An 18,034-nucleotide genomic window follows, 5' to 3' on the forward strand; every position below is an offset into this window, starting at 1 on the left:
AGCATTTATTATTTTTTTAATATCGCAATGTTCAGGACCAAAAATAATGAAAATAAACACTGAATGTTTCTTCTTTTCTAAATCATAGAACACTTTCGCTACCATACCACACAACTAGCTATTATAAAAGCCCTGTGATTCAGCAGCACTGTAATGCAGAATTTTCAAGTGCCAGTATTTTTAAAGAGGAGCTAACATTACCAGAGGGAAAATGCAGTAATAATAAACCTCTCCATTTTTATACATCTGCCAGCCTCAACGCCCTTTTACAACAGAGGCCAGTGCTGTTATCTCCACTTTGCACGCAGGAAGCAGAAGGACAGAAGGGTACTTGCTCTGCACAGCCTCGCAGGACACACAGGCCATGGAGAGCTAAGAGCAGATTCCACATCCTCTTAGAACGCAGGATTGGTATTATTACTAAGCAGTTATGAACCGAACACAAAAATGGCCATAAGAAATGCATGATGTTTGAAACAAAAAACCTGATGTCATTAACAGGTGAATTCTGGAAAAGACATATGCAGCAGTTTAAGATTTAGTTATTGCTCCACAAATATTTGTTATCACTCCCTGATGAAGGTTATTTCCTACAAATAAGAATTGCAGAAACAGAACATGTGCCTGTGCCAGATACTTCAGTTCAATTCAGTGTTTTAGTTAAAACTGCTTGCTGTACTATGAGGGAAGTAACACACCTGTCAGGGGTGCATGGAAACAACTACTGAAGTCACTGTAGCAAGATAGGAACCAGATATCACTTCTCAATAGCTTCAGAATTAAGAAGCTGGAATTTCTATAGTAATTTTGCTATTGCAGGTATCCATACTAAAGATGTCAGCTTAAAGTAGCAGCAAACTTATTGACCCCCCCAACCAGAAAAACCCACACATTGCTACTGTGCACAGAAAGTCACTTGTATGTAAAATAAATATTTAGCAAACCTTACGGAAGACATCATACCAGAGAAGGCATGACATATTCCCCATGAAAACTGAAGTAGAAGAAATAATAAGAGATATTCAAGCTCCTCCTTGAACATGCTTTGATTTTCAACCCAGGAAAAATTCTAGTTATATTACACGCTAGGAGCAAGACAGCAAAAACTCCTTTAACCTGCAAAATACATTTACTCAAAAACATCAGGCATTTCAGAATCACTGCTTTAAATCCAATAAAATCTTGCAGTAAGCAATGACACGCTTTTCGCCAACAATGTTCCACTTGAAAATACTGTTTGTTTCTAGTGCTATTACAATTTACTCGGACATTATTTGATCAACCTAAAAAATTCTAAGATACATTAAAAAAAAAAAGCCTTTGGACAGCATACTACAGAATCTTGAAAAGCAAGACAAATAAAGGAAAAAGTACTTGATACAACATACATGTGAAATAATTAGCACATTCACAGGAATGCTACAAGTGAAAAAAGAATTCCCCAGTTGAGGAGACAAACACGAACTCCACAGTCATTTCTGAGAATTTAAGGAGAAGAAATCACTGCCTTAGTAATAAGAGTCTACAGAAAGTTTGTATATATAAGATCTGAGAGAAGGAAACAGGAATCCCAAAGTTTCATGCCCCAACCAAAAGCACATGTACCAACTACTCATTCCATCTGACTTTTTCCAAGTTTGTGATAAAACTGCCTGCTAGAGATTTTCTGAAGGACTGTGTACGTCAGGATTTCTAATAATTATTGTTAAACCATAATGAAAATCATAAATATTAAGAAGAAAAATCAAGATCTTGACTTTTCTTAACTTCAACCAAATAAATGGGATTATGAAGTCACATCATTGAAGAACAAGACATAACAACGATCCATTAAATACTCGGTAACTCTAGGTCAGAACAATGCAGTATCCAAAGAATGCACCAGAAAAGTGAGGTATGTAGGAATATCCAAGAAAATCTTGGTTTACAGAATCTACGTCAGACTTGGAAATTATCTACCTCCTGCATTTATGTTGTGTATATAAATAAAACCTACAGTGAATTATTTAGGACATGAAAACAATTGTATTATTTCTCTCTCCCATAGATATATGTGCCTTTTACACATTATTTCAATATTCAATAAAGACAGAATCACAGAATCACAGAATCATCTAGGTTGGAAGAGACTTCCAAGATCACCGAGTCCAACCTCTGACCTAACACTAACAAGTACTCCACTAAACCATATCACTAAGCTCAACATCTAAACGTCTTTTAAAGACCTCCAGGGATGGTGACTCTACCACTTCCCTGGACAGCCCATTCCAATGCCTAACAACTCCTTCAGTAAAGAAGTTCTTCCGAGTATCCAACCTAAACCTCCCTTGGCGCAACTTTAGCCCATTTCCCCTCATCCTGTCATCAGGCACGTGGGAGAATAGACCAACCCCCACCTTGCTACAGCGTCCTTTAAGGTACTTGTAGAGAGCGATAAGGTCGCCCCTGAGCCTTCTCTTTTCCAGGCTGAGAAGACCTTCCAAACTATATCCTTTGAGGTGCTATAAGTTTACCATGCAAATTAAATTTTCTGCTTTATTTTTTTTTGCATGTTTTCTGAAATGTTTTCAGTTCTTCTGTGTCTTTAGATACTGAGCTGTCCTAAACTGATGAAAATATTTTACAGATATGCTAAATGATTCAATACAACAAAAGAGTAACAACAAAAAACTGTAATTTCTTCAGCCACATTCCATTTTCATTTAATATGCTCTACACTTACTACATGAAGATCTCTATAACCCTCACTGGGTTAAAGCAACGGCATGAAGTTCAACAGAAGTAAATGCTGGGTTCTGCACCTAGGACGGAGCAATGCCAGACACAGGCACAGACTGGGAGATGAGCGGCTGGAGAGCAGCTCAGCAGAAAGGGGCTTGGGGGTGCAGGTGACAGCGGGCTCAGCAGGGTCAGCATCGTCCCCTGGCAGCCATGAGGGCAAACCACATTGTGGGGTGCATTAAACACAGCATCACCAGCCAGTCAAAAGTGGTGATGCTCCCATTACATTTAGTGTTGGTCTGGCCTCACCTTGAATATTGCATGCAGCTCTGGGCTCCACAATATAGAAGGGACATTAGGTACATGGATCTGTCCAGAGGAGGGCACCAAAGCTGGTAAAAGGGCTGGCAGGTGCATCCTGTGAGGTGAGGCTGAGGAAACCTGGGTTTGGAGAAAAGGAGGCTGAGAGGCAACTTCGTGGCTCTCTCCAACTTCCTGAGGAGGGGAAGCGGAGAGGGAGGTGCAGGCCTCTGCTCCACACTGACAGGACTCATGGGAGTGGCACAAAGCTGCACCAGGAATGGTTCAGATTGGACAACAAGAAAAATTTCTTTACCCCGAGGGTAGTCAAACACTAAGGCAGGTGGTTGATGCCCCACATCTGTCAGTGTTCAAGAAGTGTTTGGACAATGGCCTCATTGACGTGCTTTAACTTTTGGTTAGCCCCGAAGTGGTTAGACAGTTTGACTCAATGATTTTTGAAGGTCTGAACTATCCTGTTCTGTTCTATTCTATTTTATTCTAGGCAGGTCAAGTTAACTCAATTCAATGGATCTCAGTCATATTCAGTTCCTATTTCTACAGTCACCTTTACCAGTTCCATTTTCCCTTTTTTACTTTTATTTTTTAATACTAATATATAGTCCTAGCTTTCAATACTAATTTATCTATGCCAGATGCATTTTCCTCTGTTCTCCCTGGCATTTGCATGATCTCTCAATTTACTTTTAGATGTGAATTTTAACTAATATGCTGTTTGTTCACCTCATCCACATAATTCACTTTACTGAGCACTTCTGTTAATTTCCACAGGTTCATACACGGAAGTTCTCCCACACATCACTCCTCTTATGTAGAATAAAAGGAAATAAAATGCAATTGTCATGCTATATATAAAGTTATAATAGAGATATGGATATATATATATATACAAAATGTATGTGCATACTGTTGCAGTAAGGGGCATATCTAAATCTTTCGCATTAGGAATTTTGAACTTCCAATTACAGATTTTTTGTTGTATTTGTGTCATGGTTTTGGCTGAAATAGAATTAATTTTCTTTGTAGAGGCTCACACAACACAGTGTTCTGTACGTTTGATGAAAATAATGCTGATAACACACTGATGATTTAGTTGTTGCAGAGCAGTGCTTGCACAGAGCCAAGGGCATTTCAGTTTCTGGTGCTGCCTCACCAGCTGGGAGGCTGGGAGGGGACACAGCCAGGACAGCGGGCCCAAGTTGGCCAGAGGGATGTCCCATCCCCTCCTCTGTCATGCTCAGCAATAAAAGCTGGGAAAGAAGGAGGAAAAGGGGACGTTCAGAGCGATGGTGTTTGTCTTCCAAAGAAACCGTTCTGCATGATGAGCCCTGCTTTCCTGGGAGTGGCTGAACAGCTGCCTGCTGATGAGAAGCAGCAAATGGATTCCTTGTTCTGCTTTGCTTGTGCACACAACTTTTGCTTTACCTTGTGAACTGTCTTTATTTCAGCCCATGGGTTCTTGCACTTTCACCTTTTTGATCCTCTCCCCCATCACAGCTGGGGAGAGTGAGCAAGCAGCTGTGTGGCACTTGGCTGCCTGCCAGGGCTACACCACAACACTTTGCAATAAAGTCTAACGTAACTAGGTATTTTAACGTCATTTGACTGTATAGTATTATTAAACCTAAGAAAAAGTGTCATCCTTAGAATTTGTGTTTCTCCAGTTTAACACGGGGAAGTCTAAACATCTGTTCAAATAATGCAAAGTTCATTTATCTTGTAATGTTTCTTTCTGTGACAGTGTCATTTGTCACATGTATAAACTTACCTTGGCTGTCACACCTATTGTTTGGCCACAGTCTGAAACACTAATGACAAGTTAAAAGTTGCTATGATACTTACATTGGTGAGGTGAATGACTCCTTTAGATGTAACAGAGCAGCCCATAAAACCAACATACTGCAGCTCAGGACAATGTTCAGCAAATGCTTTCACTGACTGATCTGTCACCTACAAAAAAAAGATAGACAGGTAGCAGTTGAATAGGTGATATGAGCATGTTCTTGTATTTTCCCTGTAACTCTGGCAAGATGCTCGTTAATTGTTTCTGTGATAACAGATAATTACTGTTATCACTACTATTATTTATTTTAAGAGTTGTAAAGAAAACATCAGATATGCACACACAGATGTGTACAGAGAGGGATCATGGGAAAGGGGGATCATATTCTTGGAGGAGGAGGACAAATAGAAGAAGAAAGAATGATGGCAACTGAAATTCAGATATTCTTAATATGCAGATAACCCAAGAGACCATTCTATCCACTATTCACATAAATTATACACAAACATTGAAATACTAACAAATCTGGTTTTGCCACCCTGCAGAATCATGCTGTGCATTCTATGCATCATTGACTCGGCATAGAATGTGAATTCATATCCTAAGTTTATAACCTTTTTCTAGGCATTTTTACTAAAAGGAAGCTGTTAATAATTATTAACTAAAAAGATAATACTGCATTTGTGTTCCACATCAGACTGGCATCTCATGGCAATATATCATTCTGTGTTGGTTATCAGTTGAATGGAGATGTTACCTAGTTTGTTAACGAGATTTATATGTATTTCAACAACTATTATTTTTTTTGCAATTGTGTCTAATAAGATTTGATAACTATGAAACACTAACTATTGAACAAATGTAATGTTTTATATGTAGACTCAAAAGAACAACATTTTGTGAACTTTGTGAAGAATGTAAAATTGATCTGGATACACTTAAGACATCTGCATATCTTTCTTTCAACAAGTTTTTTTTTGTTTTTTCTTTTCTGAGGAGTATATATTCCCAGTGCAAACGACAGAAATGCAAATTCTATTCTGATTTTGTGATAAAACATGTACTTTCCAGCCAAACTGCACAGGAATGTCTCACTGTCTGTCTCACTGTATCTGGAATCATAAGTCCTGAATACCTGAGGGCATTCTGGGTGTGCAAGAACATTGTCTTGTTATCACAGAAGCAAAACAAATTTTGAAATATCTAGTCCACCACTGAGCCTCAGGTGAATACATACATAGGAACAATATTCCTGCTGTGCTACGTATCACCTTTATCCACAGTTCCAACTTGCCTGACTAGTTTGTCACTTAACAGCATGCTGGCAGCTTATGGTGACCTTGGTGAGACTCTGGCAAGACAAATTTTGAAAAGATAGCCCAGAGATAAAGGAGACCACCAACAATATTATAGGTACAACACCACATTTAAACTGCACCGATCTGGGGTTATTGGATGTGGTTTATATAGGTCCAATGCATTTTCTCAGAGGAATGATTTCTTAATGACTAAATTTTTTTTTGTAGTTGCACATCTTCCAACTATAAATATAAGGCAAGTCTTTGGAGGGGTGGGTATTTAGAAACCAATAAAGCTGAAAATAGGCCAAAAGGAAGGGAAAAAGGGCCAGTTACATAGAATCAACTGTAAACTGGGCAGTGGCCATGTATTTTCTGCATAAACCCATGTCTAATGTCTACTGATATCACTCTAAAAACAATGTAGTAAGAAATTTCATCTTTGATTTTGATCTGACGACATCTTACAACTTCACCTCTGCATATTCCTCTCATCTGAGGACTGTCACACCAACTATTTGGGAATTTTGCAGATTTTAACTACTAAAAACCTTTGACAAATAGTACCAGAGATCAAACACTGACAGATTTGCCTTATTTATCATTCAACAAGAACCAGAGTAGTTAAAAAAAAAAAAAAAAAAGTCTTCTGACAACTCAGGAAAGTTTTAAATTAGGCACAGAGAAACAGAAATTCAATACATTCTCTCTAGCACTTTAGCTTTTCTAAAGATAAACTAAACCCTCTACTTCCATTAACATGCTAGGAGAAGGACCCTCTTACAATATTATCCTCCTCTCTTTACAAAAAGTATGATTCTCTGTTTCAGACAGGTTTGCCCTAGCTAGCAAGGAAATGAATTAATGAACAATCAATAGCATAAATGCCTACCATAACAAATTTATAACAAAGTTAAACCTTTAAAATATAAGTAATTTCTTTCATATAGCTGATATATTTGGGTGCACGAAAATTTTAGAAGTGAAGTTTTGATTGCAAATAATAGAATTACTGCATCTTAAACTATCTTCTGTGTGTAGTGTGGAATTTTCAGCATCCAAAACAACATTTATGAAAAAATAGTTTTGGTAAAAATTAGTGACAGCAGATTATGAGTATTAAATAGCATAGAGACTAGCAGTCAACATTTCCAGTGCTTGTTGGATATCCGGCATCTATCTGGTCAGAAAAAGATTATAACCTCCCTATTCATTACCTCATAAGCCTCACGATCTTCCCAGTTTACAAAAATTATTTGCAACCTGTCAAATGTATTGTGATGTTATCTGAATATGCTTTACATTTCCTGTGGTTGAAGTCACAACTTTTGTCAGACATTTTGCTATTGCAAATGGAAATTTCTGTTCTTAAATCTTTACTTATAAATAAAATAGCAGTGCATTGAAACTGTTGAGGTCTTCAGGCTCATTTCAATAACAGATCCCATCCTTTCCTGTCAGCTCTTAAAAACCCACCACCTGTTGGAGGTGACTTCAAGATCTGTTGGGAAACATTGTAAAAATTTCCCAGTCAGCACTGTAATCTCACAGTCAGCATTCTTTACTATACCAGTATCTACCATCCCTCTTTTTCAGACCCAGAGTCATTTATAGTAATTTGTATTTTAATAAGATTCCCAGCCAGCCAGCCTGTAATGAAGATCAGTAAATATTCTGTTTGGTTAGCTACTCTTCACACATAACTGCACTTTTCTGTGACAGTATTAATTGGGAGGAAAAATAAACATACTTATTTCTGTGTATATATATATATATATAATACATATGTATATATATATACACATACAAACTCGCAGTTTCACAAGAACAACATCTTCTCATAAAATGAATATGAAATAGTATCAGAGAATCACAGTATCGAAGAACATCCCAAGCTGGAAGGGATCCATAAGGATCTCTGAGTCCAACTCCTGGCTTCATACAGGTCCACACAAAAATCAGACCTTGTGTCTGAGAGCACTGTTCAAACGCTTCTTGAACTCTGGCAGCTCGGTGCTGTGACAACTGCCCTGGGGAGCCTGTCCCAGTGCCTGACCACTCTCTGGGTGAAAAACCTTTTCCTGACACCCAGCCTGACCCTCCCCTGATTCATCATGCCATTCTTCATGCTGTACTCATACCAAGTATAGAAACATCTAATGATAACTTTCTTGAACTAATTATCTGACAAAGGGGCTAAAAAAACTAATTGTACTATGTCTGTATTTTTGCAGGTGACTAAGAACATGCAATAGTTCAGACTTTATATATAAACAAGCATGTAGCACTGTAGTCAAGCATGCTGACCTACTGTTCAGTTGGAGTACTTGATGACTGAATCCAATCTGTCATTATTTATATACAGTTCCAAAAACATAATAAAACAAGCTTTGTAGGTAGAATTATTATCTTTCATTAGACCGAATTCTACAAGGGAGAAAAAAGTAGCTAAGTTCCAGACAGATCTGAAATAGAAATAACAAAGATAAATTTAAAGCTAAAATAAGTTTTTATGATTGAAAACAGCGTTCTTCTGCTTAGTTAGGTTGTTTTCTGTTTTATCATCTGCTGTGTCTAGCACTGATATACATACTTGAGTTTTAAATTCAAACATGCAGACCAGTTCACTGTTTCTACTGTAAACAGTAGAAGGAATGGTACCCTCTTCCCAGGACCCAGTACCCAGTACCCAGGAATGGTAACCTCTTCCACTGTACAGATGTGTTTTAACCTCCCAAGAGTTGACCTATTCTGCAAAATGAATGATCAGTGACAGATGGAAAAAAAATGCACAGAAAATTACCAATAACATATATGCAATGATTATGCAATCTTAACTCTGTTGACAATGCAATATGTAACTGTATACTACATTTTCCTCTTTACCACCCTGGAGAGAGGACAAGTAAGTGAAATATGGCTTCTGCAACCTACCAAGTATTTCAGAGTACTGAACTGACATTCAGACGTACTGTTTAAACAGATTAAACTAGTATGATCTGAAAACACATTATTAAAGAAATTATACTGCAGTCTACAGAAGTGCACCTTATCAGTGAGAATACAGAAATTCACAACTAATTCTTTTATAGATCACAGTAGTGTTCTTCTAAGAATCTTTAATAATCTGATTGTCTAGTCGACCTTCATTGACTTTCATTCACCCTGTCTTGCTTCATGTTAGTCTTGGTTTGAAAAAGTAATATAGGATGATGAGGAGAGATTTATAAGTTATGCAATAAAGCATTGTGAATGGGAAATACACTGGACTGGAACTAATGACACAGATTTTGCTCCTGTTAAAAAGATCTATGATAAGTGAGATATGGTTTAATCATTTTCTTTTTATGTATTACAGCTTATTATATATGAATTCCAGTTCTGTATTGTTTTATATAAATTCAATATTTTGGCAATTGTGCATTAAATTCTATAAGTATTAGTTTATTTTACATTCCATAACTGAAGCAGCAAAACAAAACAGTTCTGAAGCAAGGATGATAATTCAAAAATGAAGTTCGAGGTACAACAAGACAAGCTACTTAAATTCCAACTAAAATGCCCAGCAATTAATAAAAACCTAGAGAAGCTGATACAGAATAATTGAAATGAAAAAGAGAGAGGAATAAAAGCACTAACTGACCCAGAATGGACACCATGTTCTCTCATTCAAACGGGGTGCTGCAAGTACACCTAAATGTGAATTTTTCACATAAAATACATAAATAAAAGTTTGCAGTATATATGTATATATGTTCAGTACAAAGACACCAAGATAAACTCTAGTAGAGTAAAATATGCTCTCTTGTAAGTATAGTTGGTCTGCCATGAATGTAACATCCAAGCGTGCATTGCACAAGTCAGCACTAATGGTAGATGAAACCCATTTACTCCCAATGCCCCACTCCGTGAATCTTTACCTGTCTTCAACAGACACCAGCTTAACCACACTTAACTGTGCATGGGAAGAAAGGAAGGGTCAGAAAGGACTCACTTGAATTCAGCTTTATATTTGATAAGTTCGGAAAGAGAGAGGCTTACTAAAAGCACATCTGCTAAATCAGTCCTAAAACTTTGTTGCTTTTCTTCTATACTACAGAGTTTCTTTCTATAGTACAGAGTTTCTTGCTATACTACAGACTTAAAGGCACACATATAACCCACTCAGAAATCTCCCAGCATGAAGCATGCGGCCAGGCACTCCAAACCTGTTTTATATCCCATACTTAAACAATGTCCATTGTCCACATGAGCTTTCAGGTAAGCTTAATTACTCACATAAAAATACACACACAAAAGCAGCATAAAGCAACACGATAGTACACACAAAGAAATGCATCTTTGCCACACAGATGCTGTTGTCTTTTTTTTGACCAACATTTTAAAATGACTTTTTAATAGAGGGTCAAACAGATCATGATATTACACTTTAAGTTAGAAACCAGGAAACTTATGCTATAACTGAAGCATATATATGTACATAGATAGATGTATTATACCTTCATAGACCATGAGTAAATAATTACTAGCAAAATTCTGAATTCAAACACTTTTGAATTCAAACATAAATTCAATTTCATTTTAAAATTCATTTCTACAGTAGACTGTAATACTTAAAGTATCCACTGATAGACTTAGAGTATCCACAAACAGAATCCTAGGACTCCAGCAAGACTGGCCTCTAGGAATCCCAGCTCCCAGAGGCCAGGCTGAAAGGATGGAGCAAGGAAGATGTACGTTTAGCGTATGAGGATCATGTACTTAAGCAATACTTAAGCAAACTGGACATTCGCAAGTCCATGGATCCAGACAGGATGCACCCATGAGTACCAAGGGAGCTGTCAGATGTGATTGTCATGACACTGTATAACCTTTACTTGATTGTGGCATGTTGGAGAAATGCCAGAAGACTGGAGCAAGGCAGCTATCACTCCTATCTTCAAGAAGGGCAAGGAGGTCCCAGAGAACTACTGTCAGCCTCACCTCGATCCTTGGAAAGGTGATGAAAAAGCTCATCCTGGAAGCCATTTCCAAGATTACAGAGAAGCACAGGAAGGAGAAGAAAATCATCAGGATTAGTCTGCATGGATTCACCAAGGGAAAGTCACACCTAACCAACCTGTTAAGATTCTGTAATGAAATCACCAGCCTGTTGGATGAGGGGGGAGGTTGTCTTCTTGGACTCTAGTAAGGCCTTTACACTGTCCCCTCACAGAGAAGCTGTTGAAGTATGGGGTGGATGAGCCAAAGTGAGGTGGACTGAAAACTGACAGAACAGCTGGACCCAGAGGGTAGTGGTCAGCAGTGCAAAGTCTCGTTGGAGCCCAATGAGTGGAGTACCCCAGCGGTCAATACTGGATCCAGTCTTGTTTAACTTCATTAAGATGGACAACGGTGTAGGGCACACCTTCAGTAAATTTCCAGATGACATGAAACAGGGGGGAGTTGCTGACTCACCAGAGGGCCATGCAGCCATCCAGAGGGACATAAACAAGCTGGAGAGGTGGGCTGACAAGAATCTCGTGAAGTGCAACAAGGAAGAAGTGTAGAGCCTTTTACCTGGGGAAGAACAGACCCAGGCACCAGGACATGCTAGAAGCCACCCAGCTGGAAAGCAGCACTGCAGATAAAGACCTGTGAGTCCTAGTAGGCAATAAGCTGAACATGATTCAGCAATGTTGTTCCCTTGCCACAAAGATGGCTAATGGGCTGCGTTAGGCAAAGAGTCACCAGAAGGTAAAGAGCATTGATTCCCCTCTACTCAGCCATTGGTGAGGTTGCATCTGGAGTGCTGTGTCTGGTTCTGGATTCCCCAGTCCAAGAGAGATCTATGCACACTGGAGAGAGTCAAACTGAGGGCTGCCAAGATGGTCAATGTATTGGAGCATCACTCCTATGAGGAGAGGCTGAGAGGTGTGACTGTTCAGCTTGGAGAAGAGAAGGCTCGGGGGGGTACTTATCAACACAGGAAGTTCTGTCTGAACATCAGGAAGCCCTTCATTACTGTAGGGACGACAGAGCACTGGAATAGGTTGCCCAGAGAGGTAGGAGTCTCCCTCCTTAGAGATCTTCAAAAGCCATCTGGAAAAGGCCAACGGTATCCTGGGCTGCACCAGGAAAAAGTACTGCCAGCAGGTCAAAGGAGGTGATCCTTCCCCTCTACTCAGCACTGGAGAGGCCAAACCTGGAGTACTGGTTCCCGTTCTGGGGTCCCTAGTACAAGAGAGACATGGTACATAATGGAGAGAGTCCAATGAAGGGCCACAAAAATGATTAAGGTACTTGAGCACCTTTTCTATGAGGAAAGGCTGAGAGAGCTGGGACTGTTCAGCCTCGAGAAGAGGGGGATCTCATCGATGTCTACAGATACCTGAAGGGAGGGTGCAAAGAGGACAGAGCCAGGCTCTTTTCAGTGGTGCTCAGTGACAGAGCAAGGGGCACAAACTGAAACTCAAGAGGTTCAAGATTCCCTCTGAACATGTACACGTTGCCCAGAGAGATTGTGGAGTTGCCTTCCTTGGAGATAATCCAAAGCTACCTGGACAAGAGGCCCTGGGTGTCCCTTCTTCAGCAGAGGGGTTGAACCAGATGACCTCCAGAGGTCTCTTCCAACCTCAACCATTCTGTGATGCTGTGATTTAAATGGTATTTGTCATAAAGGCTCTGAAGAAGTAAATATTATTGGCAAGGATACATTTACTTCTTGATCCTTTAGTACCATTACAGAACACTGACAAAAATAAGGCACAGTTAATCTGTCATCCTAGTAAAGTTTTCAGGACATCCAAATTTCATTAGTGAACAGCAGCAAGGCATGGCTCATCTTAACTAACTCCTGTCGGACATATAATACATTCATGTTCAGTGTGGGTAAATTTAACCATTTTCTTTATTAAAAAAGAGATTCCACAACTTTCAGCTCTAAGTTGCAGTTGTAATGGGAAATTTAAGAAGCATTACCAACTTCTATGAACATGCTAAATAAAGAAATTTAAACATTTCTATTCTTTTATCTATAAAGAAAACAAATGAACTGAAAAAATAGTTTTTTAATAATTGTTAATTTGTAATGTTTAGGTTATATTTTCAAAAATTTCATAACCCAGGCTTATAATGTTGTTTTCCTTTCCATTATGAAAACTTAATACAAATGTACAGTGTTTCATTAAATAGAAAACTGCTCCTTACTAACAGCAATAAAAATTGCTTAATTATTAACTGAAAGGGATGTTTCTTGAAACAGCTTTCACCATTAAAGCTGAAATGTAAACATGAGATACAGAAACAAAGCCTGGAAACTCCTACTTATTCAGGTGAACCTTACAATATGAGCTATTCCATCAGAGCAACACTTTATAGTACACAAGATTAATACAGTAATTGAAGCATGAATTCACAGGAGGCCTTAGCTACCTGAAGCAGCATAGCAGAATACTGGGTCTGTAGAACTCCTGTGTGCCTTCTGCCTGGTATCCATGAAGCACTGACCCTAGGGCTGTCTCATTCTGAGATCAGAATTGGAGATCTGCCTGGGCTTTCAACCCTGTACACTCTTGCCTACCTCAGACCACATCAGACACTCTCTGGATAAGGCTCTATGCAACACTGCGCAATTGTTACCCCACCCTCAATTCTGAGAGGAGGAGGAGAGGGAAAAGGATTGTGTTGCTGTCCTTTCTTTCATCCTTATATCTTAGCTCAGGAGTTTCTACATCATGCAAGAGGAAAGATAGGCAAAAGTATAAGAACTAGCATAAAGAGTTGAAAAGAGTACTTTCACTTTTTGTTTCTTTGTTAACATTCACCAGCTGGCCTCATCAACTACATTCTACTAACTGCTTCAAAATACTGTAAGTATCAAAACCAACAACAACAACAAAACACAAAAAAGACCACATACTTAGTTGAATAATTAGCTTAAAATTTTATCAGGTATCTTTTTAGAATGTATTTGGATTTAATGTATTTGGATTTAATGCTTTTTCCACATTTTAAAGAGGTTTGAACAACTGGCTATAAAGAATAGTGTTCCTATTTTATCTTGATAATAGGAAGAATTTTTATAGGCTTATGCTAATTCATCTAACTTAGTTTTTAGATACATAAGTCTAATAACCTTAGTCAAGGGCAATACAAAGTACTGTTTCCAGTTTTGTGGCACAAAGCTACCACCACGTTAGTACTATTCTCTTCTCCTTACTGATGACAGCCATTGAAACAGATGAGTTCCTCTCCCTGTTTTGATCTATTTTATCTCCTGATTTAATTAATACTAGGCAAAACAACACACTTGGAACATATTAAGTTTGAAATAATAAATAGCTATAGACAACTGCTATTTTCAAACTGGTTTAAATAGCTGGGTTAGAAAACAAATCTCAATTCTCAATATAAATTATCTCTGATTCCACATCAATTAACTTACAAGTTAATCAAGTACAGTTTGAAGACCCTTATATTGCACATGGCTATCAACACAATCTAATTCATTTATTGCAGAGCTAAAATAAAATTGTTAAAGCAATTCTTCAGCTTATAAAATATTGCCTTTATACCAAAAGATGAAATTTATCTTCAAAATGTGCTTACTCTGGATTGGCAAAATACTGCTTCCAGAACAAATATATACTTTTTTCAACAAACTGCATTTATACACAATCTGACAACCGTTTCAATTTCAGAAGAAAATTAAATATATATTTATTTGCAGACAAATGGTGCCACAGTATTACAAATGATCTAATGAAAACTATACATCAGAAATACTGTATATACACAAAAGTTTACAGGAAATTAAGAGTTGCTCAGCGTATTTTTAAAAAAGAATGCAAAATGACTTCTAAGAATTTGAAATAATATCCTGAGCATCTTCTTCTATTCATATATTGTATCCAAAAGGCAGATGCATTCACATGCTAAAAATATATTTTATTCACTTAGTGTAATTCTGAACACAAAAGGAAGAAAATATTTCCAACTGCAAAATAGCTCCACAGTTTATTGGTCTATCCACTTCACCTTTCTTCCTTGTGTAAGAAATGCATCAGTCAAGTATTTGTCCATTCTTTGGCAGAAAATGACTTTGCATTACCTCCTCCCACCACAGCCATATTAGCATATTTTCTATTGTGTTTTATGAGTAGAAGAACAGCACAAAACCAGATTATTCAACACCTTTATTGTTCACTCTAACAGAAGAGAACCCATTCCCATTTAAAATCTTTTTGTAAAGAAATTCACTTTTATTTTCTCTCTCTGCAATTTGATTTTATACATTGCCATTAAAATTAATGTCCTCTGGCACATTTATCAGTTTATTCTATCACAATTTCAAGGTTTCTAAAGGGGCTGGAAGATTATTGCACATCACATAGTCAGGTAACATATGCTTTGCACTCATACTTTTGCCCCTCTAAAACAGACCCAGCAGAGCACCGTTATGATCTGAAAGAAAGACCTTGTTCACAGACAACTCTTAAACTACTAAGGTCTTTATGCCTATGAACTATGAAACACTCTTAGTCTACTTTTTGCTTTATTCCAATAACTTTTTCCTTTTTCATACAAAAACATTAACTGTTTGGTTTTGTTCAGTACTCTGGTAAGCTTTCACACTTATCTTTTGATAGTCTAACTACCCAAATAAACATAAACCACTTTGTTTTGATCCATCAAGTATTGGACAAATACATGTTCCTTTCATTAAAAGCACCACCACGATCTTTACCATAGCAGAAGCTAGCTCTGTTGTCAAATCATTGTCATGGGCAAAACAGATACATTACCTTCTTAATATTTTTTTTTTATTTCAGGTAAGAAGCTTAAATACAAACTTTGGCAACACTCACTGCTGTGATGCAGTACCAACTCAGCAATCACTGTTCCTGACAGATTCTTGCTTATGAAAGCTGTTACACATTCATAAAGCAACAAAGTAGTATGAATGTACTACAACCCTCTTCGTACCATTTCTACAGAAAATACTAACTATATGCTTTTTGTTTGGTATGCTATAGGGATACATGTTTGTCAGATTCTTCACTATGTCTAAAAATGTCTTGGTGAAACAAAGTGACAGTAAAGCCAAAGCAAGATAAAACGCTTATAAAAAGGATGACTTTTCTAACCAAACCCCCAAATCCTTTCTTCTTGCCAAGGCAAAAGCATTTTCCTAGTATGCAATACAATCAATAACACAGGCCTGTAATACCTACTAGCACTAATAAATATGATAGTGGTAATACAGGCATTGTAACCTCTAAGGCTAATATGGATACAAAGACAGAAAATATCTGGTATTTACCTACATAATCATCCAGAATTATTAAGGAAAAATAGGATATCACATTTATTGATATCACATTTATTTTAGGAATTAGTAAATATGATTGAAAAAGTAATCTTTTTAAAATAATGTGATAAAAATCTCCTCTTAAAGAAGTTAGACATTGTAGACATTTAAAAGAATTATAAAATCACACAGTGCTTTGATATAAGTTTTCTATTTAAACCATTTCTCAGAGTTTCAGAGAATTACCATCTAACTTTAATGAGAGGAGAAGCTCTAACAGCAGTTGGAAATGTAATATAATGTTTACACACGGTACAATCTATGCTATAAAAAAAAAATCAGAAAAAATCTAAAAACTCCATAGTATTTGCTTATGATGTTCATGGAATTATCCTTGCTTTTGCAAGTTATATCTACTCATCCTAGCCATACAAAAAACTATACAATTGAAATACAATACGGCTTCATGAAGCAGAGATCATCAGCTGCTATATAACTAGCTGTCCCCACAAAATATCTTAGAATCGCTAGTGCAGAAACTGTAAGTGGGTACAAAACCAAAACCCACCTCCAAGATATTTCTATCCTGTGGCATTTCATAGACACTATTTACAGCTTTAGCATCTCTTCCTCTTCCACAAGCATACACAGAAAAGATTCTCCAATTTTTCCTGTATAAATCACAGAATCTTTGTCTGCCCAATCCACCAAAATTAATTTAATTCTGGAATCTGTTCAACTCTGTTTGTGTGGATTGTATTTACAGTCACCATGTAAGAAATGATGAGATGAATACCTGCTTTAAGGGAAGGAAGAAGTCATATATTACAAATTTTGCTCTTCAACGTGGAGGACAGGCTCCTTAACTAGTGAAAAGTCTCTCATGTCACACTGGAAATTGGACAAGAAATAAAATGACAGAATTCCCTGTTTATTGCTGTAAATACAATAAAAAAAAAAAAAAAAAAAAGGAAGATAGCAAAAGGACTACAATTACAACTGCATAGATCAAAGAAAGTAATTTCATAATTGTTTTTCCTTTTCTATACTTTAATAGCTGTACTCCATAAGGGAAGAAGGGAGATGGTATTTTATTGAAATATAATAAATGATTCAGCAAGTAATTTCTTAAAATAACATACTATAGCAAAGTTCACAGTAAAATACAAATAATTTAATGGACATTACTATCCATAGGGATACCATAGCTATATAACTCTTATTCAAAGCAATTTACATATTAGCCTTCTTTCGTAAAAAATTTGTCATATCATATGGACCATTATGAAAGGAATATGTTTAAAATAAACAGGAAAACAACACAGGGTGTCAAATTTCAGATGCCAACAGGGTTACTGATTGCATTTATTTTAATGCATCTCATAGGAACCTACAAAATCTCCAAGGAACCTACAATTTTTAATCAGACTTGCAGATTTCCTTTTGATATTGTAAGGCAATGTTATAATGAAATGGCATTCTCCTTATGAGAAGTACTCACCTACCCCCAGGGAAAAAAAAAAAAAAAAAAAAGATTAATTTTATGTGTATGAAAAAAAAATATCTTAGATTATAGGTTAATAGATATGTTTATTACTGGCTAACAGACATGCTATTCCT

General features: G+C 37.1%; 1 protein-coding gene across 5 annotated transcripts in view; it reads right to left on the minus strand.

The window, feature by feature from the left end:
- FBXL17 (F-box and leucine rich repeat protein 17) overlaps positions 1 to 18,034 on the minus strand; it is a 331,304-nt gene that overhangs the window by 222,975 nt on the left and 90,295 nt on the right. For 4 of the 5 annotated variants that reach the window (XM_083818776.1, XM_083818778.1, XM_083818780.1 and 1 more), the window contains exons 5-6: positions 4,885 to 4,992; positions 3,031 to 3,162 (exon numbers count right to left, since the gene is read on the minus strand). In XM_083818776.1, the coding sequence (XP_083674902.1) occupies positions 3,031 to 3,162; positions 4,885 to 4,992 (240 nt within the window). The remainder of the gene's footprint in view (positions 1 to 3,030; positions 3,163 to 4,884; positions 4,993 to 18,034) is intronic. The other variant, XM_083818777.1, reaches the window with a different exon arrangement.

The sequence above is a fragment of the Anser anser genome, assembly GCF_964211835.1.
Source record: "Anser anser genome assembly, chromosome: Z".
NCBI classification, from domain to species: domain Eukaryota; kingdom Metazoa; phylum Chordata; class Aves; order Anseriformes; family Anatidae; genus Anser; species Anser anser.